The 26455-nt window shown below is 34.5% G+C and overlaps 1 protein-coding gene and 1 long non-coding RNA gene across 2 annotated transcripts; both read right to left on the bottom strand.

The window, feature by feature from the left end:
* Positions 1-620: 620 nt before the first annotated feature.
* LOC147556168 (uncharacterized) lies at positions 621-4306 on the bottom strand. The gene is made up of 4 exons (XR_015235310.1): positions 4119-4306; positions 3616-3723; positions 2142-2247; positions 621-1428 (listed from the first exon to the last, which is right to left on the bottom strand). It is a non-coding gene; the product is annotated as an uncharacterized LOC147556168 (long non-coding RNA).
* Positions 4307-23558: 19252 nt separating this feature from the next.
* Positions 23559-25624, bottom strand: LOC147556167 (putative pectinesterase 29). Its single transcript, XM_086658589.1, has 5 exons — positions 25395-25624; positions 25071-25188; positions 24746-24946; positions 24114-24358; positions 23559-23727 (listed from the first exon to the last, which is right to left on the bottom strand). Exons 1-5 carry the CDS (start codon positions 25622-25624, stop codon positions 23559-23561), a joined length of 963 nt encoding a protein of 320 aa, XP_086514715.1.
* Between the last annotated feature and the right edge of the window lie 831 nt (positions 25625-26455).

Genomic DNA, 26455 nt, shown 5'->3' with positions numbered 1-26455 from the left:
CCACCCCTTTACGCAATTGAATTGCGATCTTTTGTCGGATTAGCATGGTATTCATACTCGGACTATGACAGCGATCCCATTTACCAGGTGGTGTCTGAACAGTTTCTGCATTGTATAATTCGATCGGATATGGTCTCTGTATATGGAGAATACTGGCGGGATACCCCGGAATCATCCTATGATTCCATCTTGCAGACACCCTCGTTTCTTCTGGAAATTTTGGGTGTATGTTTAATCCATCTTAAGTGTTACAAGAAGTTAGATACGAGCTTCATCTTTATAGCTACCAGATGGACTCTCAAGACTGATTATGGTATCTTACTCCAGAAGAGCTGCCAGCCCTGCAAACTACACAATGAAGATTGTTCTGCAAACCGAAGTTATACTATGCACCTCTTCCGTTGTGATCTTTTGTTGTACTACTTATTGTATTTATGTTTTTCTTCTTAAGTTATTGTAATAGACTCTTTATGTTAATAAATTCCCATTCAAAAAAAAAAACTATGGAGTATGCCAACGAGTACACCAGCGTCCACCCAATTATTCTTGATGCTTTAAATACTTTTGAAGTGAAAAGGAGTTTAAGACAAACTCTCTAGTTTTGTTTAGATAGGAAAAGCTAAACAAAACAGTAGTAATTGTCCACGTAATTTTTAACCGTTGGTTAAACAGTCTTCTCCTCTGTAAGCCCATAGGTTACCACCCAGTATCCGGTTTTAACCTTTCAACAGTTACAATATAAGGGTATTTCCGTCATTTACAACCTCCTCAATTCTTCTTTGGTTTCTCCAAATAAAAAACACCAATAATAAAAACCTCACTCACTGTTTACCTCTCTCTCTCCCTCTCTTGTTAAGAAACCATGGAGGTTTCAAAAATCATTGAGAATCTTGATTCTCTTTGGTTCTTCTCTAATATCCTCCTCCTATCATCTTCACCACCACCACCACCACCATCTCCTCCACTATCTGGTTTAGCCATTACCAACATTACCACTGATGAAAAAACTGTTCAACCTCAGGTTTTGAGCTCCTCTCCCAAATCATCAAACCAGCAACCACCACCTACTGAAGTTTCAAAACTCAAAACAGTGAAGTTTCAACTACCCATTATTGATAATCAGGTTAATAAGAGCTTGGAATGTGGGTCTGGAATTGAATCAGAGATACAGGAAATGGAGGTAGTACCTGTTGTGGACATGAATAAGAAGAAGATGATGAAGATGAAGAGAGGAGAAAGGATCATTAGAAGAGATGAGAGAAAGATGGATTTTAGGTATGGTGTTGAAATTACTGGAAATTGTATTTTGATTCCTGTGAAACCAAAATCACCAAAATATGGAACCCATTATCTGAAGTTGAAGATGCCTCCACTAAGTGACACAATGGCCATGAAAAAACATCTGAAATTGTGGGCTCATGCTGTTGCCTGCACAGTCAAATAAGCTGGTTTCAGAATGAAGAAACAACAAACCCAACTGACTGACATTACTGTTTTACTGTCATAATTTGTTTTGGTGGTTAGAGGGTTTGGAGAAGATGAGAGAATCTTCTCTTCTCTGTCTTTTTTCTTTGTCTAGTTAGGTTTTCCTAACAGGGTGTTAATGGTGGAATAGAAAATATCTGAACCTAAGCAATGGTATGATGATATAAATAAAAGTTATGTGCTTGTGAAGAGTTGTGATTGCTTTTACTAACATATCATGGTTGATGACGACGATGATGATGATGATGATGGGAATTAAGAAGACTAACATAACAGAGTTCCTCTGTGACTAATAATTTCCATCAAATTTATCAGTTAGATGGAATTCTGGAGTTCTAAACTGGTAAATATAAAATGAACAATCATGAAACATAGAGTTCCTTCAAATTTTCAGATTTTCCTGATTGGGTTTCATTAAAGAAACATATATTTATTCAACTAAGTAAATTTCAGATAACAAAACAACATAAGTTTAATCTGTTTATTCCTCCTATAAATTGTTTTCCTCATTTCTATTCTCACATTTGGCTAAATTGAGTTAAAAAAAATTTTTAAAGACTGGCAGTTTAGATAGATATGGGTTTTACATTTAATGCACAAAAATAGATTACTTACATTTTTACCAAAAAGATCAAGAAGAGAGGTCAAGAAATTACTGATTTTCTACTCTTTGTTAGAGATTGTCTCTGAAATTTGCGAGGTTGGATTTCCATCTTCTAGCTGCGACTATCTTTGTTTCCTTCTCAATGTCGAATAGTCGGACTACAAGGAATAAGTGAACGATAAATGTTTCATATAAAAATAACAATTCTGAGTTATCTTACTTCAAAGAGCTAAAAGTTGCTCAAAAGGACAAAAAGAGAAGAAAAATCCTCAATTGGGAAAAAGAGGCAAATGTTCAAAAAAAGGTAGGTAGGTCGCATAAAGTCGTTAAAAATGTACTTCGTGTTATACTGTTATTCACGTGCGGATAGAAGTCCCGATTTTCACGTGGAGGAAAACCAAGCAGAAGACAGAAAAAGTGATGCAAATTTGCAAAATTAGAAATTGAACATGTACAAGAAACTTCCTCATAAGTTAGTTGACGTGTACCGGCCAACAAGCCAAGACAGATTCGCAGCCAAATAATCATTCATGGTAGCTATTAACGACTTCTCCGTACACAACCGTTAAAGCTTTAGGTGTAATAACAAATTGTGCTTTAAGACAAAGTCACGACAAAATGTTCTATTTTTTAAATACAAAAACTATCAATAAATAAATAAATAAATAAATAAATCATCTATCAATATATCTTTATCCGTTTGAACAAATTGAGAAACGATATTAGCCGTTAATGGTATCACAACAATCATTTTTTAGTTATTTGCTAAAACAGAGATTTCCTAAGAAACTTCCTTTAAGGCCTAGTAATCAAATCCAATACATAAAAATATGGTTCATGTTTGAATCTATTCTGGTTATTTTATTGGAAGTTCAACCAAGGCTCTTTGACCCTTCATTAAATATAAAACTTCCAAAAGCTTAAAGACAAGGAAACTGGGGCATGACAAAAATAAACAGAACATGGCCAAAACAGTTCAGGAAAGCACTTCAACAATCGAACCAAAAATTCTACCAATAAGAAACTTCAAAAAAATCACTTGAGACAGGGTATCATGACGTACCGATCAAAAAATGTTTCTAACATGAAATATTAAAGAATTGGCAGATAAACATATATGAGGAATGCATATCGATTATTCCTTTGACATGAAAGCAGCGTCCATATAGAACACGAGATGCTCTTTACCAGACACTGCTCGACTTGCTACCGTGGCCCGAGCTCATTGCTCGAAGACAATTATGTGCCTTCCCTCAAAAGAAGTCACTGCATTTGCATATCTCGTGCAATCCACTTATGGAATCCAACAGATTGTATTCTATCTATAGAGTTACTCTGTATACGTGTGAGTTAAGATAAGTCTTAGATAAAAACAATATCTCCATGAAACATGATATGTTCGCAAATTAGTTTTCCGAGAAAGAAAAACTCCTAACATGGCTCTTATTAAATCATTTCATTTTATACACGAGCTAGTGAAAACTAGCAAGGGTCTTCACAGATAAATACCACAGTTAGGCACTTACGAGCTACCAATAGTCTATGAACCGACTTAGGATTTGCTCGTTGGTTGCAGATTCTAGCTCATTCCTGAAATCCCCCTTCAGTAAATATATCGCGAGCGACATCAGAACCTATCATCGAATTTCACGATCGGTTAGCTAAGATAGAAAGAAAATCTTGTCTATCACAAGTACTGAACGTCATATTATGTTATGTGGCAATGATGTACTCTAAATTAACATACATATATAATGCAAGAATTAAGAAACCCTAACAAGAGGAAGAGAAAATACAAGCTAATAATCTACTCTTCAACCTTCATATGAAGTTTTTTAATGGTTATGAACAGTTGTGTTAATCTTAGAAATTTTGGTAAAGAACCCTAATCTTTCAAAACCCTAGCTAAGACGTTGCATCTGATAACTGTTTCACAAAATCAAAGGCTTGAATATCATTTATAGTTAAAGATACTGATTTACGGGAAAGAACAGATGATAATTGGAAAATGAAATGTTGTAAATTTTACCAGCCTCGAAAAATTGTAGTTATCATCTTCGAAGATTCAATCGGATAGTGTTGCACCATGGATCGTCACCGAAGCGGAAAAGTGTGGCAAGCGAAGTTTATTTGAGGAAGATCTCAACGGAGAATTCGTTTGTGTTTGATAGGCATTTCCCCTCCGGGAAAACAGAAATATTTTCCCTAGGGAAAAGTGAAATGTTTTCTAAGGGTTTGGTTGATAATTTGGGTATGGAATACTTCAAGTCACTTAGGCCATGTTTGGCGTACGGGAATAGAATGTGATTCCCGGACATCGCATTCCCATAACTAATTCCTGTGAATCATATTACTTTAGTTTGATGTTTGGTTTGACCAGGAATAGGAATAGAATTCTTGATAGATTCTTACCTTGGTGTTTGGTTCATTTAGGAATAAGAATGTAAACTTTTACAAAAGTCTTGTTATACCCTTTTTACTTAAACTACATAATTATATGTCAATTTTGTAATATATACAGTAAATTATTTATTATAATTTGTAGATATAACAAATACACTCATTTAATTTGAATTTAAACATTTGTTTAAAATAAATAAAGGTATCAGTTTCATTTTCTTTCCTTTTAACACGTTATGAAACCGAGTCGAATAAACAAAAAAGGAGAGAAGAAAAAACTAGAGAGAGAGTGTGTGTGTGTGTGTGGCTGAAATCCTAAGTTTAAAAAAAATTTAGTTAAATATTATGTGAAGGACGATTTCAATATTAGTCATTCTAAATTTTAGTAAGGATAATTTTGTCCATAAATATTAAATTAAATCATTTCCCGTGAATGGGAATCACAAACTCACCCCCTCCCTGGGTTTGCTATTACCCCATTTAGATGGAATCCCATTCCTAGAGGAATAGGGTTCCCTTGCGTTCCCGCGAGCCAAACGGTAGTCAGGATTGTGATTCCCAAAAATCACATTCCATTTCCTCCAGATTCTCGCGTGCCAAACATGGCCTTATACTTGATGGGCCTAGAAAGGTTACCCTAAATAGGTCTACACCCGCAAGTGCACGGGTGTCAAGTTGTAATAAATTCCGGTAAGACCGGTTCGTTCCTCAGAGACTAAGTGAAACCTATTCTAAGACTTGGAAATATTAAGATTTTGAAAATGATTTTGGTTTTGGTTTTGAATAAAATATTAAAATAAAATTACGGAAAGAAAATAATTACAAATGATACAAGGAACTCAAATGGGGGAGAGCCGAGGGTTTTCTGAATCCGTTCTTCTAATAATTCTAACGACAATTTAATTTTGGTCTGATTAGATAGTTCTTTATATAACTCAGATTTTCAGTCCATGAACGGTCTAAAAACCCGGAAGATATTATCGTTAGAATAATAAAAACTGTAATTAATTTATCATTAGAATCATCATTAAAACTTCATCTAAGACCCTAGATAAAAAGATTAGTTACTCATGGATAATATATAAAATAAATTGGAAAATTAAATAAAGAGAGGAAGAAGAAAACTTAACTTTGTCGCTTTTTCCAAACCAAACAGACCCTAAGGGAATAGTTTTCCTTTTATTTTCCCAGGTTTCAGCCAAACAGAGCTTAAGGGAAAGGATTTCTTCTGATTTTCTGAATTGCTGCCAAACACACCCTCCGGGAAAACGATTTTCTCGTCTTCCCGGAAATATTTTCCTTGAGAGAAAATGATTTTCTCACCTTCTTCCTTACTGTTTCTTTTTCAACCTCCTGTTTCTTCTTTATAAACTCAACAATATCTTTCACTTTCTTTGTAATCTCTCTCTCTTTCTCACTAAGAAGCTGAGATTAACAAAGAAGAATCAAAAATGAAAGAAAAAGACTCAAATTAAACTCCCGGTTTTCTCTCTCTCTCTCTACTGTTCTTCCTATTTTTTTTCTGTTTAAAACTCTCTCAATCTCTCTCTAAGCTTTCTACCTCTCACAAATAGAGAACTTCAGATAAAGAAGAAGAAGAAATATATGTTGATGAATTCAATAATCCTCTCTCTCTCTCTACAATTCTTCCCAAAACCAGAATTCTCTTTCTCTCTACAATTCTTCTTGATTTCTCTCTGTCACTAAAAGAAACTCAGAAAATGAAGATGAAGAAGGAAAATAGATGATGATGTTGATGACGATGATGAGCTCGGTCTCTTTCTCTCTCACCTCTGTTTTCTCGGTTCTAAATGAGCTAGAGAGATGATCCCTCCAAGATGAGATAGCCCTCTGCCTCTGTTTTTCTTCCTGTTATAAAGCCGAATGTCACCCTCCTTCTTGCTTCTTTCCTTTTTCTCATTTTTGTTTCTAAAACACACTCTCTCTCTCGGTTTCTAATTTCTTTCCTCATCTCCCTCTGTTTCCTTCTCTGTCTCTTATCTCCTTCCATGTCCTCTCGGTTATAAGAGGAAGGAGATAATAGAGATGAGCGGGAGAATAGCTGGGAAAGATAAAATCCCAATTTGAATTGTGAGGGTCCTAGTCTTTGATATGGTGAGTCGCGGATAGCTGAGAAGGGATGGAGCTCACGATCGCGATGAAGCCACGTGGCCGGAAATCCCACTAGTCGTTGGATCTCTCATGCACGTACAGAAGCAGCATGTCCCGCGCTACACGGAATCAAAGTGAAGAGCAGATCCCGAATATAACCAGAGAGCCCACCAGAGTTCCCACCCGAATACCAAAGTCTCACATTAACGTTTAGATGCTTGCCATGTGTCACCTGTTGACTTGGAGAGTGGGTTTTGAGCCAAACTTTGACTTGCTCCTATTTTCGCATCCAGACTCCGATTCCACTTCCGCTTTCGCCGATGGACTCGTCTTGGACTCTACTTTCACATGAGCACTAATATTAACCGGAATACCCTTGTCATCAAAATGACCAAAATGCCCCTCAAGTATGTCTTTATCACGATGTTTTCGCATCGGACTCCGTAAATGAGACCTGAGAAAGAAAATCAAACAAATCATCAGAGTAACCGCTCTAACTAGACTAACTAACCCGAATTAAGAGATTCAAATGAGACTGTTTCATGTCTCATCAATACTCTTTCCTTAGGAAAGAGAATCATAGACCCAATTCATGTAAGAGAAGGATCATCCAAAGTAATTGACCTTCAAGATCCGCTTGATACATGTGAAAATCAAAACATTTTTTTATGGGAAAGAGAATCAAAATTTTAACATTAGAAGTTCAAAATAAAGTGTTCGGTAGGTTGTAGGAAAATGGTGGACTGCCTTTAGAAATTGATATAATTATTTGAACTTTTGAATGCTGCCTTTAGAAACTAATATAGTTATTAGAACTTTTGAATGGTGCCTTTAGAAACAAGTATAATTATTAAAACTTCGAATGGTCCCTTTAGAAATTTTGGAATTTCCAAACCCTAAATTGTTAATTTGGAATTTCGAATAACCCTAATTGCTAATCTGATTCTTCTTTGCCCATCACTCTTTGGTGCAGCGGTTGAACACCCCGCTTAAATCCATGAGGTCGCGGGATGGAGTCTTGGTTGAAGCAGTTTGCCATTAAAATTTATCCCATGTAATTTAGGCAATATGTATAGTAAATAATATAATAAATTTGTCGGGCTTTAGGCCTTTTTCATGTTGCCGAGCTTTAGGCCTCTTTCATTATAGTTTAAATTAGGCGGTTATCGTGCTCATCACATCTTCATTATGTATCAATGCCTTGTAACGACTAACGTAGATCGTAGTCGATTTCTCAAAACAACAATAATCTGATTCTTCTTTGATATTTTATTGAAATTGAAATTGGGAGAACCCATAATTTACAGTCATGTTTGCTTGATTTATTTTCTAGCGCGCATTTACTTATTTATTTACGTTTTATGTCGTGTATGATTATGTTAGAGTTCACAATAATTCGTGCATGATAAAAATGTAAAAGTCCTCACAAAGAATTTTGAGTAAAGCCTACCCAGATTAAGACACCTGTTGAGCCCTTGTTCATTGATGGTGGGTCTGCCAAAGCAGGTTGCCATCTTTTACTTCAGGACAATACGGGTAGATCTATGAAGAGGTCTACGCGTCTAAGTCCGTGGGTATATGGCCCAAAATAATGTTCAAAAAGGGTTTAGGGTCCAATCTTCCCCAAAAATGGATTTTTAGTCCTTCTGCTCTTGGGACTAAAAACCCTTAAATATATATTTTACATAATTCCTTCCATGTCCCAGTCGTTTTTCACGGGATTTTAATGTGTGGGGCCGCACAAAAATATCAAACGGTTTAATGTACCTTGATTTTAGGATAAATTTAGGAAAAAACGGTTAGATTCTCACGAAAATTTCTCTCTCTTCTATAATCTGTTTAGAAACAAAATCTAAACTTTCCTAAATCAATTTTCTCTCTCTTCTTTACAGATTTAATATGGAGATTTATTAGCCAAAAATATGGAGATTTATTAGAAAAAAGTAGATAGAAACAAATCATAATTTCTCTCTCCTCTAAACAGATTTGGAAATCAAATTTTCTCTTTCCAAATCAATTTAGCGTGATTTGGGGGTTAATATACAAAACATATATATTACTTTCTCTCACTTAACTTTCAGTTTTGGAAATAGTATATTTTTCTGGGAACATTAAAGCAGCATTTGTTTTCGTTTTTACTCATACATAAATACAAATCGAATATAAATTATGAAACAAATACGTAAATTATGTATTATTTATGACGAATAAACCATCATTAGTCAAGTATACAATGTAATTTATCAAATGTATTTGGGTCTTGTTCAGTAAATTACACATAATTTCTATTACATAACACATAATTTCTTTTACATTACACATCGTTTACATTCTGTTACCAAAAAATCGTTTACACTATATTGTCGAAGAGCATATGTAGTCTTGAGCAGGACAAACAACATTTACACTATATTGTCGAAGAGCATATCCAAATGATTTTGCACCACCAGAAAACAAATGACGAACTTCAGTAGGAAATTCCATAAGTAACAACAAAACTGCAAAAAGAAAACATATACATTTGTTAACAAAACAAACAATTTACTAGAAACGACATGTATAATGGAATAAATTATGCATACTGTTTGTTAAACTTCATAATGTGTTAGGAGACAAACATAACGTTAGTTCGAATCACAAGGTCACTGTTATGTGAAAAAATATGTATAATGTGCAATAAATTACATATAATTTTTGGAACATTTATTGTACTATAAACGGCAACTGTTTTGTGAAAAAAGTACGCGTAATGTTGAATAAATTATATTTAATTTATGCAGATTTATAAGATGTTTTTGATATTATTTATAAAGTATGCATAATTTGTAACAAAATACATATATTTTACATTCTGTTATAAAAACATCGTACAAAAGACGTCTGCGTTATGTATGTGTTATGTTCAGTAAACATCATGTAATGTCGTGTAAATTATATATCGTTTACATTCTGTTACAACCAAATCGTACTAGATCTACTCTGGATAAAAAATGATATGTAATTTATTATAAATGATCCGTAATTTATGTTAAATTATACTCCCTCAGTCCCAAAAAGAATGACCTAATTTCTATTTTGGATTGTCCCATTTTAGTGTCCTATTTCTAAAAATAAAGAAAGAAACTTTTCGCTCTTTCCAATAATACCCACTACTATAAATTTAATGACAACTTTATTTAAAGGTAAGTTCAACTTTTTCATTGTAAATTATAATAGTTAACGAGGATACAATTGGAAAAACCATGTTATTTTTGAAAGTCAAACACCAATTAATGATGTTCCCTTAATAAGTTGGGTTTTCAAAATAGGTCATTCTTTTTGGGACGGAGGGAGTATATCGTTTGCATTCAGTTATAACAAATCTTACGAGATCTTCTCTGCATCAAAAATTGTACGGAAACCTTGATGAAGATTTGAAGAAATGATCTAAAAATCTGTAACCTAAAACTACTAAAAAGTAACAAAATACATAGATACAAACACTTCTTAATCGCATTATCTTCAGTAACGACGGATTTAACATTAACATAATAAAATCGGTTATGAATCTTAGAGAGAGAAAATACTGAATAATGATGAAGATTTGATTAGATGATACAGAGATAAATTCGATACTGAATTTGTAAGAATCAGTCATGAAGGATTGTCTCATCAAAATATATATCATGCAATAAATTTTTAGAGAGAGAAAGACAAGAATTTCATATTCATTTGAAACAGAATCATTTAAGAAGATGATTGTTAACCTGTTTAACAATATTAAGAAACTGTTTTTGAATATCTCTAATGAATATTAAACACAAATTTCTTTGCTTTAATGGAAGATTTTCAGTAGATTAAGGTGTAGAGAGATAATCAATTATCATAAAATAAAACAAAATCACAAAAACTAATAACTTGATTAATGTTTTACCTGATTAACAATGGTGATTTGATTTCAGCAAATCAAAAGAATATGAATCAAGGTGTCTGATTTAATGGAGGATTTACTTTCGAATCAGATGAAGAGAGAGAGAGAGAGAGAGAGAGAGAGTGTAGAGACAGACAATAAGGTTTCGGTTACAAAACTTACTGATTATGAGAAGATCACGGTTTCTTAATATAAAAACGTGATTGGAGAGAGAAACAGGGAGATAAAAATGGAAAATATATTTGGTGATTTTGATCTTATAACTGTTTTTATATTTAAGAAAGGTTAGTCTAAGTATTAATATTTAATAGTTATTCTCGGGATTTGTGTTTTCTCTCTAGATTGAACCAAATGGACTAGATATCTATTTGTAATATTATTTTGGTTTTGATACCCTTTATGGGATTAGAGAGGACTAAAAGTCCTATTAGGGCCTATTTTTTGGGCCATATACCCAAAAATTCTATTCTCAACGAGTCAGCAAAAGGGTTTTGGATTTCGAGGCAAAAGGATGAATTTAACACAAATTGTTATTCATCAACCAAGAGTAATAAGAGTATGATCAGTAAAGGGTTTACTCACCCAGGAGGGTGGAGTTGAGGGCAGTGCCAGAGTACGCTTGACTTCATAAGAATGGGATCTTGGAATCATATTATACAAACGGAGACGGTTTTCATTGGATAATGTGGCAAAAACTGGTTTTTGCAATGATAATAAGTTTTATGATTTTGCTTTTTCTTTTACTGTACTGTATATATGACTATTAAAAAATAATTTTCCGACCTACGTTCATTCCTCGAGAAGGAATTAAACTTTAAATATTTTCTTGATTGGAAAAGAATATGAGAAACGTTCTCGAATTCGAAACAAAGAAAACGTCTGAGAACATATTATTCCTAATGTTCATTGTTTCTTCAAACGACTGAGGATGTGATTATCCAAAAGTCTTTTGTGAACATCCATAAAAATTTTCTCTCTCGTGGAGATTAATGATATGGATGCTTACACAACCATTCGAAAACTTGAGTTAAAGTTCCACTAGATGTCGTGAATGGAGAGGTTGGTACCTCTAAGAAAGTCGTCTTGAAAAGAAAATTGAGGAACTTTGAATCTAAGAAGCATGTTCTTGAAATTCTGTTATCAAAGGAATATAAGAAAAGTTTTTATGATTCAAAAGGTTAAAGGGTCGAAGTAAAGGTTTCTAAAGCAATGGCTAGGCCATTCAAGGAAACTACCCTAAGTACCTGGAAGACAAAAGAAAAGGAATTACGAATTTTGATTCTTGTATCTTTGTTAACTAAGTTAATCTAGCAAGTATTGTAGACTCCCTTAATCAGGTGTGTAAGACCGAATATGCGGCTCAGTGGGAGCTCAAGGGAATTACATACTTTACTAAAAGGAAAAAGGATCCAAGAGGGAGCAGAAGCAAAGTGTTGCTTAGGATGCTGAAAGGGATCAAAGTCTTCTTTTAGACACTGATCTAGGTAGAACTTAATAAGAGTTATTACGTTCTTCTAAAAACATCAAATGTTTTAAAATAATGTTAAATTGACAAAAGGGTTCTCAGAGTACCAAAAGCGTTAACAATGATACTATGGGCTATAATCAAAGGATTCAAAGCTGTCAACTCTGGTTTTGTCATTGGTCAAATTGGCACAAGACACAAGAAAAGGATCCAATTGTATGGACTTCTGAGTCTGAATGATTTTAGAATCATATGACATATGTGAATTTTGTCCAAAAGGGCTATTTGACAAAGTCACCTTTTAGAAAGAGAGAAATGGCTAGTAAACTAATAGTTTTCGTACATACAGATGTACGTAAAACTATTAAAACACTAACTAGAGTTAACTTGAATTCACTTGACGAAAATATAAGTCATTCGATTGGATCGAGATGATGAATATTTGAATCAAGAATTTGATGACCATCAAAGAAGATGAGAAATAGTTTCTCACCTTGCTGCACAAACACATCATATGGGTGATGAGTCCAGTGGGAGTAATCAAACATGTTAGACATGATTCGATCAATGATGGATTTATGCCAATCTTCTAAACACTTTCTGGGATATATTCTCAAACACGGTCGTTCATCCAACGTAACCACATTCCGTCTAAAGCTGAAAAGACGCCATAAGAGTATGGGTTTAGAATGGTTCCAAAGTGGTCTTTTCTTAAAGGTCTAGTTAACGTAAATTATTTCCGAGAACCAAGTTTACATATCAGACAGAATATTTCTTTATGGGATAAAGAATTACTGGGGATTATTCCACAAGCAATCAGAGAACAAGGTAGTTGTTGCTCGTGGTGGTGTCTTTATTGAAATAAGAGTTATTTCAAGAAGACAAGTGGGACAAATATTAGATGTCGAATAAATTCGATCTGAGCAACAAACTGACAGTGATGTACGAATGTCAGTAATTGCGGTTCCTATCTACTCAGAGCCAATAGACATAGAAAGAGAGGTAGAGGTAGAGATGGAAGATCTCGAAGATCCTCCTGCATAAGGCGAATTAGATTCACAGGAGAGCCCTCAAGGAGTTGAGAGCGTCTCAAAGTTGTTCAAACCCTTTATAGACCTTGAAAACTCATAAATCTGTCTCAAAGGATGGAGATCCTGCTGAAGAAAAAAATGAGCTAACTACACAAAAGTTGTGACGGAATCACTCCGAAACATGGCTTAGAGCCATAAGATCAGAATGGAATCCATGTCTGAAATCAAGTTTGGAACTTGGTCTATTTCCTTAAAGGAATGGTTCTTGTTAAGTACAAAATAGGTTTTCAAAGAGAAAAACAGACAAGGATGGAAACGTCGGTGCTTCCCAGAGCACGACTAAGGGTCACAGAATTCGTGGTTTGGACCATGAAAAGACCACCCTCATGTCACGATACTTAAGACCATAATGATCAACTCACTAGCAAAAGAATGTGCACTTGATACATTCCGGAGGAAGTTAACTATTCTAAAACTGATGAAAATGCAAGCTTCAAAATCCATCGAGGGATTAAAGCGGGCAAGTAGGAGTCGGAATCTTTGATTCAACAAAGTAATTAAGTGTTGCTGTCTTTGGGAATGAAGAGAAATCTTGAATTTAAGAAGTTCAAGAAGGTTAGTGGGAGTGACCCAGTTTTCTTTGGTCCGGTATGTAGACGACATACTAGAGATTGAGTACAACATTCTGATGTTGAAAACTGTTTGGAACTGACTCAATACACGGACCACACACAAAGGTGAAATGCTTTTGGGCACCAAAGATCTATGGAGATAGATTAAGCTGATAAGACTTGTTCAAGAAAAAGTCTTGAAAAGTCCAATGTGAAAGACTCAAAAAGAGTATTTCTACCCAAGTGTCATGGAACACAGCTTAGCAAGAATCAGCATCCGAGGGATTCTGATGAGCAAGCACGCATGAGAAAGATGGCTATGATGAAGGCATAAGATCGGTCATGTTGGACATGAGCCTTGACATCTTAGAGTATCTAAAGTCGTCACCAATCAAATCCAGAAGAGCCGATCTGGATCGCAAAATGTACTTGAGAAGAACTTGTGAACTCTCGGTAGGAAAATAAAAGGTTGAAAAGTCATATGTTGCAAAACTTGCAGAATAAGATGACAATCTAGACATAGAAGAACAGTAAGCTGGAAAGAGTCCAGGCAGAGATTGTTGCAAACTTTACAAATAAAAGAAAGAAGTTAAAACTTGGGAAGTTTTAATTTAGTATGGTAATACTAAAGATTATCATCGGATGATAACAAGCAAAATCCATATAGATTTAATTTATTAACTAAATTGTCACCTTAGACTAAGTAGGGAAGTAATACTAAGGTCATAGGCATTAAGCTTTAAGCTTAGACTAGTAAAATTGAGGGTGTAAGGAGTTACACGGGCAGGCTCAAATTTTACAAACTCTTATTATCAGAAATAAATAAATTATTTTAGTCATTAAATAATGGTTTATTGTTTAATAGACAACCCAAATATAATGAGGCATTCCAAGTAGGTTTATCAGATGCGTGATCTGGTAAATGAAACCCTACTGAGTGAACATGGATAGATTCAGTCATTGCATGGGCAACAATGACTCATGAAGACTAGCATGTGAGGTTGACTGATAGGGCAGTTTCATGGGCTATAGGAATATAGTATTCAAGTCAACTACATGAGTGTATGATTGGGGAATATACATTGGATATCCCAAACATGAGAGTTCTTCAAATGTTGAAAAATGTCATGAACACTCATAGGCAAGATTGGAGAGATTCCTTAAAACATGAGTACTCCACTCATCTTATTTGAGGAATGTCAAACTTTGGTACCGTTAAACGTCAGCCGTAAAAAGAGGTTATAAAGGCGGATTACCAGGTGGGACACGATATACATGAAGATAAGTGGGAGTACAAGACTGGATTATGTCCTCCTATTAAGTTAGGATTAGTATCTCTGGGCCACTTGTGGAGAAGCAACTGGAAAATGTGTGGCCACACTCAAATGGATTAATGGTTAATCATTTGCTTTGACTGTTGTTCTCCAGATCAAGAAAGTCTAAAAGGTATGACGTATCAGATGAGATACAGAGAGAGATGGGAATCGAGCATTGCACTTGTTCTAAGTACAAGAGTGGGAGATTGAAGGATATATCCGTTCGGTCTGAAGGAGATGTCCTTTCGAAGGAGTGTCCTTCGATCAAGATGGCAATGCGATCAATTTGTCAGCTAGGATAATGCTGAACTCATCCCGAAGATCATCCAGTCCGGTCCAATTAGGGGTCGTAATGCTTTGCTAGAAGTCGCTTACGATCGCTGGATCACTTCGGTGATTCGCGGCTAACATAGATCATATCCTACAACGAGTTACACATAAGAGTGGTAACTTGATCAGAGAGATTTGACTAGACGGGACTAGGCTAAAGATGGATTGTATCCAACTAAATAGGCTGAAAAGATTCGAACGGAGATCTGAACAAGATAGAAAGAACCGGACCAAAAAGGAGTGCCCGGAGCAAGGCTCTAAGGGCCGGCCATGTGATGGCCGACCATGGTAAGTGGGCCGGCCAAGCCTATAGTGGGCTGCTTTGGCCGGCCACATTAAGGGAGAAACCCTAAAATACCCGAAAAGGGAACCTTTTTATTTGTATTTAATCATTATGAGGTATTAGCTCAAATGCTTAGCCAACGGTACGTAGGTTAGAAATTTGAATCCGTGGGAACCTTTTTATTTCTATGTAATATTTGATATCAATGAAGTTGTAAGCGTCCAACTAATTTGGTTGTCTCACCCAATTGTGTCCAACCTTCAATCTAGACTTCAGTTTTGTTTTGTTTTTCGATAATATTATTCTTATGTTGTACTTAAAGTCTTAAATTATTTCTAAGTCACAACTTTTTTCTTTTATTTCTTACTTGTTTATCTTTCTTCCACTTCATGATCTTGTCATTATTTACTTATATGTCGTCAATCGTCTGTAAAGGTTGTCGATTGACATTCTAATCTCAATATTTTTCTTCTCGCTTCTTAAATTTAGGTATCTCTGATGGTAGAAGAGAAAATTTTACCATATAAAATGATAAAAGTATGAAGAAATTGTAATCGAGGAAATTTTTTTTTCATTTTATGCAAATGATTCACTAAAGTCAGCCCTGCCTCGAACAAAATCCTGACTCTTCCCCTGTCCCCAACTGAGATGAGATAGCTCTCATTTCCAACCTAAACAAATATTTTTTCTTTTTCTTTCTTTTTTTTTTCAATACTTTTTTTTTCATACATATCTGGTATTGTACTCAAAATACAAATACTACTTTCTTGACATTATTTTTTCCTTGGTAAAATTCTCTTCATTTTGCTTCATGCCTTATTCTCAGGGTTCTAAATGATGGATGAGGTTCCTATCTTCCTCTAGTTAACACTGTTTTCAAGTTTCTCAGACTACAAGAGAAAGGTTCACATTCCTGAGGACATCCCTAGTGGTTTTAAAATTTGAACTCAAGAGATCAAATGAGTTCTTCAATATTGCGAGGTTGAGTAGCTGATGAGTCGTGAAAATGCCTCATCTGAATCTCTTAATTTGGGTTAGTTAGTCTATTTCGAGCAGTTAGTCTGATGAATTGTGTGTTTCTCTTACTCAGGTGTATTTTACGGAGTTCAATGCGAAAAACATATAAATCGAGAGAAAGACGTACGAGGGGCATTTTGGTCATTTGTGATTCTGGAAAGGGTCAATTCTGTTTTGGCCCCCGATTTGTGACCAACTCGCCGTTTTGGCCCCAATAAGTGTCCGACAGTTCAATTTGCGACAGGCATTTATTCCATTCCCAATGCATACAATCAATACTCCCTCGCATTCCAAGGAATCCTTGTGATTCACCGAGTGCTAGGAGTCTAGATATGTCTGACTCATTCGGATCCCTCAAGTATTTAGGGTCGAAGACATGGATGACTCCTATTACAAATTCTTGTAAAGATTCAATGACAATAGACTTACCAATAAGATAATATTTGTCTTGTGAATCGGTCGGACCTCCATATGCAAGCATCTTCATTACAGATGTAATTTTTTGATGAGGTGACAATCTTTTGGCGCATTGCATCAATTCTTTTAGTAGATTTGGGATTGTATTCCCCAACAACGTTGAGAATACGCAAAAGTAAATCATGAGTCATCCTGTAGCGTGAGCGAAACATTGTATCATCATACGTTCGAGTTTCAGTGAAATAGTCTCTCATAATGGTTTCATGACCGAGTTGCCTACTAGGATCTATCTTTTGCCGACCCAAAACAGAACCAACATAACGAGAACGTTTTTGTGGACTGTTCTTTTCCATTTCTTCTGACATTTTAAGATCATCATAATCCCTTTCTCGAGCCCATTCATCTTCTTCAAGCATCAAGTTTAATAAAGTAAAATCAGGATTCATTGTAGAGAAAAAAAAATATGAAGTTTGATGAGTTTGTAGAGAAAGATAGATGTATTTATAGAGAAATATCAGAAATTTAATATGGTTGTTGGATGGGTAAAAAAGAGGGAAATTCAAATTTCAAATCCAATTTTCGGCCTCAAGAGAGGCTGAGGTTGGAGCTAAATTTTTTAGGCGAAGCTGAGGCTGAAAATTTTGGGGTGAAAAAGTGATTTTTTTGGCCTAAGACAAGTTGGGATTAGAGATGCTCTTAATGGGCTTGGTCTGTCCGACCCAAAGTTCCTGCTCGGCCATCACATGGCTGACCCATATTCATGGTCGGTCATGATATGGTCGGCTTCCTTTAGTCCCAGACCTCTCTTTCGGACCCGGTTCTTCTATTTCTCTGTCTGGATCCTATTTGAACCTTTTGGGCCACTTTAGTTGGATCTAATCCATCTATTTGCTAAGTTCCCTCTAGTCAATTCTCTCTGTTCAAGCCACCACTCTTTGGTGTATCCCGTTATAGGATCCAGTCTATGTTAGTTGTGGATTACCGAAGTGATCCCATGATCATAAGCGGCTTTTAGCTAAGCATTACGATCCCTAAATAAAGTCATCATTTCGTGCATCGCCATCTTGGTCGAATAGCAGTCCTTCAGAAGGAAATTCCTTCAGATTGGCAGGACATATCCTTCATAGATAAAGTCTATACAAAGTCTAAATAAAGTCTATACAAAGTCTATATAGACCCGCAATCATTATAACTTTCTCCAAATTAGACATGAATGATTACTTATAAATAATAACTTAATTTGTACTAAGATTCCTTTAATACAAAATAAAATAATAAGTGTGCTTACAACGGAAGAATGAAAGATTGGCACAACATAAAAAAAATAAACATAGTTGTGTGTCGTGGTTGTAATAGAGTAAGCTCAACACTAAAGAAGAGCTGCCAGCTTAGCAAGCTACAGAATGAAGACAGTTCGACAAATCGAAGATATTTTGTGCACTTCTTTAATTCTGTTATTTTGTTTTACTACTTTATATACTGTAATTTTAATTTTCTTCGTAGTTTGTTGTGAAACTCTCTTTATATTAAGGTATTCCCTTCAACAAAAAAAAAGAGTAAGCTCAACACAAATGTCACCTCCTTCCAAAAGATACTGCTCCATAATGCAAATAAACAATCTTTGATTGCTTATTAAAATATCGAACAAATTTTCTTGTATTAAAGCAATAATGTTATTTCCTTCGAAATCTAAAGTTCTATAGTCCCGCTCCCAAGCTTCAACTTTAAAATCCAAGTTGTACGTATCTTGAATAGTCCATATTGTAACTAAGTCAACCTTTTCTCTTTAGGTTCCCTTTCGGAGATGGCAAACTCTTGATTGGTGTCTTTCCTTGTCTCTTCCTTAGACGTTGAAATCATCTCACTAATCCGCAGCAATCCCCTTAAATCTACCAGCAATACTTTAACTATCTGCTCATTTGGATAGTAGTCGACATATTGACTTGTCGTTCGACCTTATCAAACCAATCAAATAAATTTTCGATATGTAAATACCTATCGAAGATTCGTATCTCTGCAATGATCTTGTACTCATCATAATCTCTAAATGGGTGTATTTGGGTTGAAAAATTGTTACCTTCATCTCCAGAATCGTTAATATATTGTTGAAATTGTTGTGTTTTTCATTTTATAGATAAATACCATTCGAAGATAGGTATCGTTGTCTTCATCTTGTACTCATCATAGTCTCTACGCAGAGGCACTTGAATTGAAAAATTGTTATCATTATAATATTTCTCTATGTTGATTGATAACAAAATTGGGGAAAAATTAATAATGTGAATGATTTTTCTTAAACCAACTTTAGATGAACCTTTGACAAATCTATCGATGTGTTTTAAAGTGACGTTTGCGTAGATGATATCGAACCACGTGAATCCTCTCTCTTGATGCCAAATTACTCGGTGGAAACTCGAAAAAATTTAGATCTATGTCTAAGACTTATAAAACTCAGAAAAAGTCTTAGATCGGTGTCTAAGAACTTATAAAACTCGAAACTCACAAAGGGTAAAAAAAAAATCTTAAGTTTATTGATCAAAATTTGATTGAATTAAACAACTATGACATCCCTTTATCTAGTAAAAGGGCTTCATATACCTAATCAAACACTAATTAACAACATCTAAATAAATAAAATACTAGACTAGAAAACATGAAAAGTTTCCTAAAATTACAAAACTACTAAAAATACTAATTCTCTACTAACCCAAAATATTATACTAATAATATAACTAGATTTAAAGATATACAATATACTTAGAGTATCTTCTGAAAATCTCTCTGCTATCTGGAATTTAGACTCTCAAGTTGTCAAAGTTTACTCCATGGAGAATCTACAATGATAGTTTGTTGGTTTGAAGCATACGTTAGCTCATTCGCCATGGTTTTGCATAGTGATTTGGAGAAAGTTCACTCTTTTCTGCTGGGACAAATGGCTTTATGTTTTTGAGCTTCTCTGGAGATGGGGTTCTTTGGATTCACATTTGCCGAGAGATCCTCACACACCCTCCGGACTAAGGTTGGATTCCAAATATGAGTAGTGATTAATCAATTCGAAGACCCAAAATACTAGTCGAGCTTCTTCATTTAAGTTCATTTCTAGTCGAGCTCCTTCCTATTTTGGGTTACATCTTTGATCCAATTTATAGTAAAATGAAATCACTAGGGGTGATCTTCCCACTAAAGATAATACTCCATAATAACTTTCAACTAATGACATTTATTTATCACCTCTTTGATTTGTTTTTAAGTTAGAAGTGGGATTTTGTAGATTTAGTGATTTCTCTACTAATGACATTTATTTATAAGGACGGTTTACTCTTTACTATCACTTGAACTCATTTCCGCCCGTAAAAATAAGATACTTACTCTCTACACTAGATTAAGTTGTCACTCCTATCCAGTATCCCCATTGTACTTATGTACTTGAAAGTGTTACCCAAAGTGCCACCCTAATATTAATGCAGAGCTGATATCAATATTTGAATAATGGCCTAAATGTCCATTCATAGGATGAAAATAATAGTTGATAATGAAAGATGGAGCACTATAAGTGATAGATCTACTCAAAGATTGGTGATAAGGTTGAACCCTATCAAATCAACATATCCAAGTATCTCTGCACCAAAATTTTCTTAGATTTGTAAAAATCTAGGGCCCAAAATCTATTGTATATTGTTTTGATATATTTAAGAATCTCCCTTGTTACCAGAGATACAAGGATGTATGTTCAAGAGAATAATTGAGGGCTCTTCTTGTTTGCACATCTTGTATTTTACAACCAAGATATATTCTAGGTAGGGCGAAAGTTTTGCACTGATTCTGATTATTTATATTAATCCCTGTTAGAATAGTCTCACGTGGGAAAAAAGTGCTCTCTCAACCAAGAATGTAATGTCTAGGTCATCTCACTTACAAGTTCAAAAAGTCACGTGTGTTACACATCACACGAAAAGAAAAAAGAGACGTGTTAAGCTCAAAGAATGCCACACATTGGAAAATTATGATATCTGAACTAGGAATATAATGTCTAGCTCCTATACACTCATAACTAATTAGCTTTGGGTTGGATGACCATAAACTTAACAGTCCCAACTATGAGGAACAAGAATAAGTCGCTTTTAATGCACAAAGCATAAAAAACTACAATAGAGATTAAAATCCAACCAATGTCGTTCTCTTCGCATCATTTCTCAGGCTTGTACCACTACAATTTTGATGTGAAAACCTAACAAATGTTAGCCTTTTTTCTTACAGGAAAAGTTTCTTTAGTGTGTAGAGACAACTTTTCGGTTTTTAATGAATCCATAATAACTTTCAACTAAAAACTTGGCGATGGATCCTTCAGATAACCCGACAACAAAAGGTGACGAGAGGAACTCATCACTTAATCATTCATCAACGGCAGATCGTCTTCAAAACTCTCAGGTATAGCACTTGTTCATTTCCTTGATATATGAAACAAACTTTTATATTCCTCTACTCACTGGTGTCTTATGGGTATTTTCTTGCTGTCTTCTTTATATTAGGCCATGAATGTTTGTCAATTACCCCTTGTGTAGGATTCCGCCGCTCATGCTAAAGTTAAGTAATTCCTCAGCACTAGAAAGTGGTGAGTTTTGTGATCCTCTTGTTTCTTCATACTTTAGGTGTTTCTTATTAGTTTCTTCCATTCAATAAGATTTTTGTCGTTCTATATCTTTTGAGTCCAATATGGAAGAATAAGGTAGACAGTTGGAAGGAGAAAAATGGTGAGGAGGAGGAGGTGTTTCATACCCCGAACAAACTGACAGTAGGAAGGTGTTTGATTTTTTAGCACTTATAAGTGCTACCACTTTCTAAGTGATAATCACTTAGTATGTGATATCAATTGTAAGTGTTACGACGTTTGTTTTCCATCACTTCTAATTGTTTGATTTTTGTTTTTATATTAACTAGGACATACCCCGTGCCCAAGGGCACGAACTGTCGTATCAATTAGATTTGACGACTTTCAACATTTATTATTGCTATATAGTGGATACCATAATTTTTGGTATTCTACTTATTATTTATTTTCTTTTATTTTATTTTTCTTAAATTAGTTATTTTATTATAGAGATTTCAATTTCTTTTTTTAACCCTTGCAATATCTTTTGTTTCCTTTTTTCTCAAATTAAATATTTTATTTCTAAGAAATATTTTTTAAATAGGTAACTTTATTTCCACGAAGGACTATATCTTAAATTTTGGGAAGGACTTCTAGACAATATCTATTATTAAATAAGGATGTTTGTCCCAGTCATCATTTTTCCTTCTGTAGAAAGATTTTTTAAATCGGTTATTTTATTTCTACGAAGGACTATATTTTAAATTTTGGGAAGGGCTTCTAGACAATATCTATTATTAAATAAGGATGTTTGTCCCAGTCATCATTTTCCCTTCTGTTTTATATAATAGATTCTAAATGTTATAACGATGAGGAGTTGTCCATTTTGATCTTAAAGTATTTACATATTAGCATTTCATAGTAACCATTAAGCTCGCAAGTTTGGATGCAAGAGAATTACGATTTATGAACACTTTGTGTCGAAAATATTAACCTCAAATAATTAAGAATTATGAAAGAGAATGACCTTACGTTACATCATAGAGCTTGGGTGGTTCTTTGATTAATGAAGGAAGAGATGTGAAAAAAAATTCGGAGAAAAACTTCGGAGAATGATGAGTGAAGAAAGTGAAGAGTCACCGTGTTATCAATTGTTTAAGATTTTCTTTTTAGTTGTAATTATATTAGTAATTATTGTGTTAGGAGAAGGATAAAAACTTCATTTTTAACACTTATAAAACAAGTGCAAACAAAATAAGCTCCAAGTTCGAGTTTACTTTTTTGCATTTACTTTGCCACACTTAGAAGTTGAAAACAAAAGACCTACAATTACTGGTCCACAATTAATAAGTGCAAAAATAAAACACTCACTTTGTATCATTTTTACATCATCAAATACCTTCTTTGGCGCTATACTTGTAGGGAGAAAATACACTCGAATAGATGCTAAGATAGATATTTTGCTTCTGCCCTAATAATTATTAGATACTTTTTTGAGAGGAAACTCACAAGAACTAAACAAGAGTTTTGGGTTTCCCAAAATTTTTTCTAAATATATACTTGTCTGAATCCAAAATTTCAATACCTTGGATCAGACATAATCCGAATCTTTTTATTTTGGGAACTGTTACCACTGAAATTATTTAATCAACTGATTAGAATGTTCTGAATAATTGTCTAATATTTCTTTTTAATTGTATAGTATCTGTCAGATTAACTTTATTTGATAAATGTGTACATATTAATTTTTTTTTTGTTAAAGGTGTACATATTAATTTGGTTGTTTTATTTGCTTGATCTGAAATAAATAGAAAATTTGGTAAGGTAATATATTATATAATGAGATGATACCAAGAAAAATAAAAATCTCTTGTGAGAGCTAACATTAAATTAGGGTCTTCTATAAATCTAATACAAAGTATTTACTTATAATGGGACACTAATCAATGATTACGTAGTTTTTTAGCAATAAGTACGTGAGAAAAAAGATCAATTTTGAGGGGAGGGTTGCTTGCGGACCCATCCTTCTGAGTCGATGAAAGAAATATTAGTGTAGCGCTGAATTTCTTGTAAGCTCAATGTCTTTCTCCACTCTACTCGAGATGTATTTTTCGCCCCTGGTCCTTGACATTCCGCCTCTGCGAACATTAATGTATCCCTGAAATATTACATTGAATTATCTTAGATTTAATTTGTCAAGAATTAAATTTACTCAAATTGGCCAAAGGTACTCAAAAGACCCCCTCTATAATGGTAGAGTATTCTTTTATCTGACTATCTAGTTGATAATTTTTCACTTGTATGGACGAAATCCTAGTCTTTGATGACTGATTTTGGTCGAAAATCGTCTTAGGTTTTCGGTGCATTTATCATTTTTTTTTTTTGTAACCAAATAGATCAAGTAATAAGTTCAACAAAAAAAAATAGATCAAGTAATAGGTGGAAAAGGGCCCCTCTGTCAAAGTTCTTTATGGTTGTGATTAAAGAGTATGAGTTTTTCGTACTATAAACAAGAGAAGCTTTTAAGAAGAGAAATCAACTTACAAGTGTTTTCCCTGCAGCCAGAAGTCCCATCCTTTGGGGTGAACAACTTCCGAAAAAATAGTACGGTAAAAAATAACGGTAGCATAAGGCCTATAAGGTCTACCAAGATAGACAGAACCGGTACCGTTTACAACTCCTCCTATAAACACAAATCCAGTCTGAGGTTTCGGAGCTGAACTTCCTTGTGCTGTTATAAAGCCCGTCAGATTACCTAACTCCTCCCCATTTACCATTATGTGACAGTTCTTCACATCCACACAAAAAGAAAGTTAATAAAATGTTTATACATGAAACTTCAAATTCTAGGCTAGTCAAACTCGATGGAGGCCGGCCTCAAACTTGGTTTTCCGACCCTACCCGGACTCTCTTCGGTCGGACCAAGTAAGGCCTAGCCTAGCATAGTCATTCCCTAAACCAACTATACTCATGGAATATTCAAAGGTACAAAAGAGTTGGTCGATCGACATTCTGAAGGGAGCCTCCCTCTCATTAATAATGGATCTAGTTGATTTAATAATTATTTGGAGATAATTAAATCAGTGATATAGTACATAATTTGGCTTTGTTAATACATTTGAAATGTCGTTCAAATTTAGATAATCAGAAAAATTTAATATAGACTTTAAAGTTACCTCGTAGATAGATAGACCAGACCCCCATATAAAATCTACAGCGCCTTGTATCTGACAACCTTGAAAATAATGACGTCCAACTGCATCCCAGAGTGTATCTTGTAATCCATAGAAACCACAATCGTAAAATGAAACTTTGTCTCCTTTTATACCTACTGCAGCAGCCATAGTTCTTTTACCTGAATCAACATGATATGTATTCTGCAATGATACATACATCATCTATATTTAGGGTTTGTGATTCTTATATTGAATTAGTCTAACAAAATTGAACAATCTTTACCAGGAAACTAATGCGTCTCGCCACGAAATTGTCTGCATGTACCATAAAAGTAGCACCTGAATCTTTAGTCTGAGGAGAATTAAAGTCAATCGCAGTGGTCTTTCGATTTTCACCTTCGAGTACTATGCACGTTTTTGTAGCTTCGATTGTAACTTGCTCCCTGGGCATAGTTCACATTTTAGGACTAGAACTATATATAACTATTACTTATAATATAATTATAGCCCCACCAAGGGCAGAAAAAAGAGCTTTCACCAAAACCACGAATATAAAATAATCATAATCGCATCAAGTAAAGAGTTAACATATTTCTCGAAAATACATAAATCAAAGAAGAAAGTAAAGTTGTGTTTTTAGTGGTTATACCGATAAGTTCCAGGTTTAATAAAAATACGGATCCACTGAGTACCACGGGGAGGGACAGAATCGATTGCTGCTTGAACCCTTGTAAAATTTCCTTTACCAGATGGATCGACGGTGATGGTGTATGCCACACCAGATGGATTTGTCTTGGACCCACAATCAACGGCTGTACTTCCACCCACCAAAATAAAAGATGACATAGTAATGAGCCAGATCGATATCATAACTCCCATTTTTTCTAGGTAACAAAAGAAACTAGACTCCTATTTTGGGTTTACATCCGAGAACCAATTTATAGTAAAATGAAATCACTAGGGGTTATCTTTCTTCATCATTTCTTTGATTTGTTTTGAAGGATTTTGTACATTTCGTGATTTCTCTATTAATGATTTACTCTTTCCTATCACTTGAACTCATTTTCGCCGGTAAAAATAAGATACTCTCTACACTAGATTAAGTTGTCACTCCAAGTATCTATGCACCAAAAATTTCTTAATCTGTAAAAATCTATGGTTGTATATTGTTTTGATATATTTGAGAATCTCCCATGTTAGCAGAGATACAAGAACCAATATAAATTTAGTTTCCTAATTCAAGTACACAAATTCATTGTAATCTATATCCAATTACTCAAATTCATTTTAATCTAATTTCCAAATTGTTCAAGTACATATATTCATTGTAATCTAACATCCCAATGAATAATAGTATTAAACATTATTGGTAGATTTTCCCGTAGATATTGGTCGTTGTCATTCTCACTCGTTAGAATTGGTAAATATAATACGGTAGCAAACCTAGCTAGACTCACAAGCTCAACACCCAACCAAAACACCTGTTAGGCTTGAAGAAATATCACACTAACAATCATTGATGCTATTAGAGTATATTCAACCCAAGCTCTATCTCAGGTTAAATTTTTTAAATAGGTGGGCAATATATGGACAATCAAATATTTGATATTAATGGAGTAATCTTGGATGTACATATAGCACGCGGTACCTCCCAAACTCATGGATGCAAGATTGAAGAGAATATTTCCTTCTAAATATGATTAGATTGTT

This window comes from Eschscholzia californica, unplaced genomic scaffold (genome assembly GCF_041429995.1).
Source record: "Eschscholzia californica isolate CP2 unplaced genomic scaffold, dmEscCali1.0.p SCAF_2, whole genome shotgun sequence".
NCBI classification, from domain to species: Eukaryota; Viridiplantae; Streptophyta; class Magnoliopsida; order Ranunculales; family Papaveraceae; genus Eschscholzia; species Eschscholzia californica.
The sequence above is the reverse complement of the archived record's forward strand: the minus strand, read 5'-3'. Positions and strand labels throughout refer to the sequence as shown.

Excerpts from the sequence above, each read along its gene's own strand:
- LOC147556167 (XM_086658589.1), bottom strand. The coding sequence starts at position 25,624 with ATGGGAGTTATGATATCGATCTGGCTCATTACTATGTCATCTTTTATT. Across the intron at positions 24,947-25,070 it reads ATTCAGGTGCTACTTTTATG|AATACATATCATGTTGATTC; the intron begins GTACATGCAGAC and ends GTATCATTGCAG. Across the intron at positions 24,359-24,745 it reads CTGGTCTATCTATCTACGAG|AACTGTCACATAATGGTAAA; the intron begins GTAACTTTAAAG and ends GTGGATGTGAAG.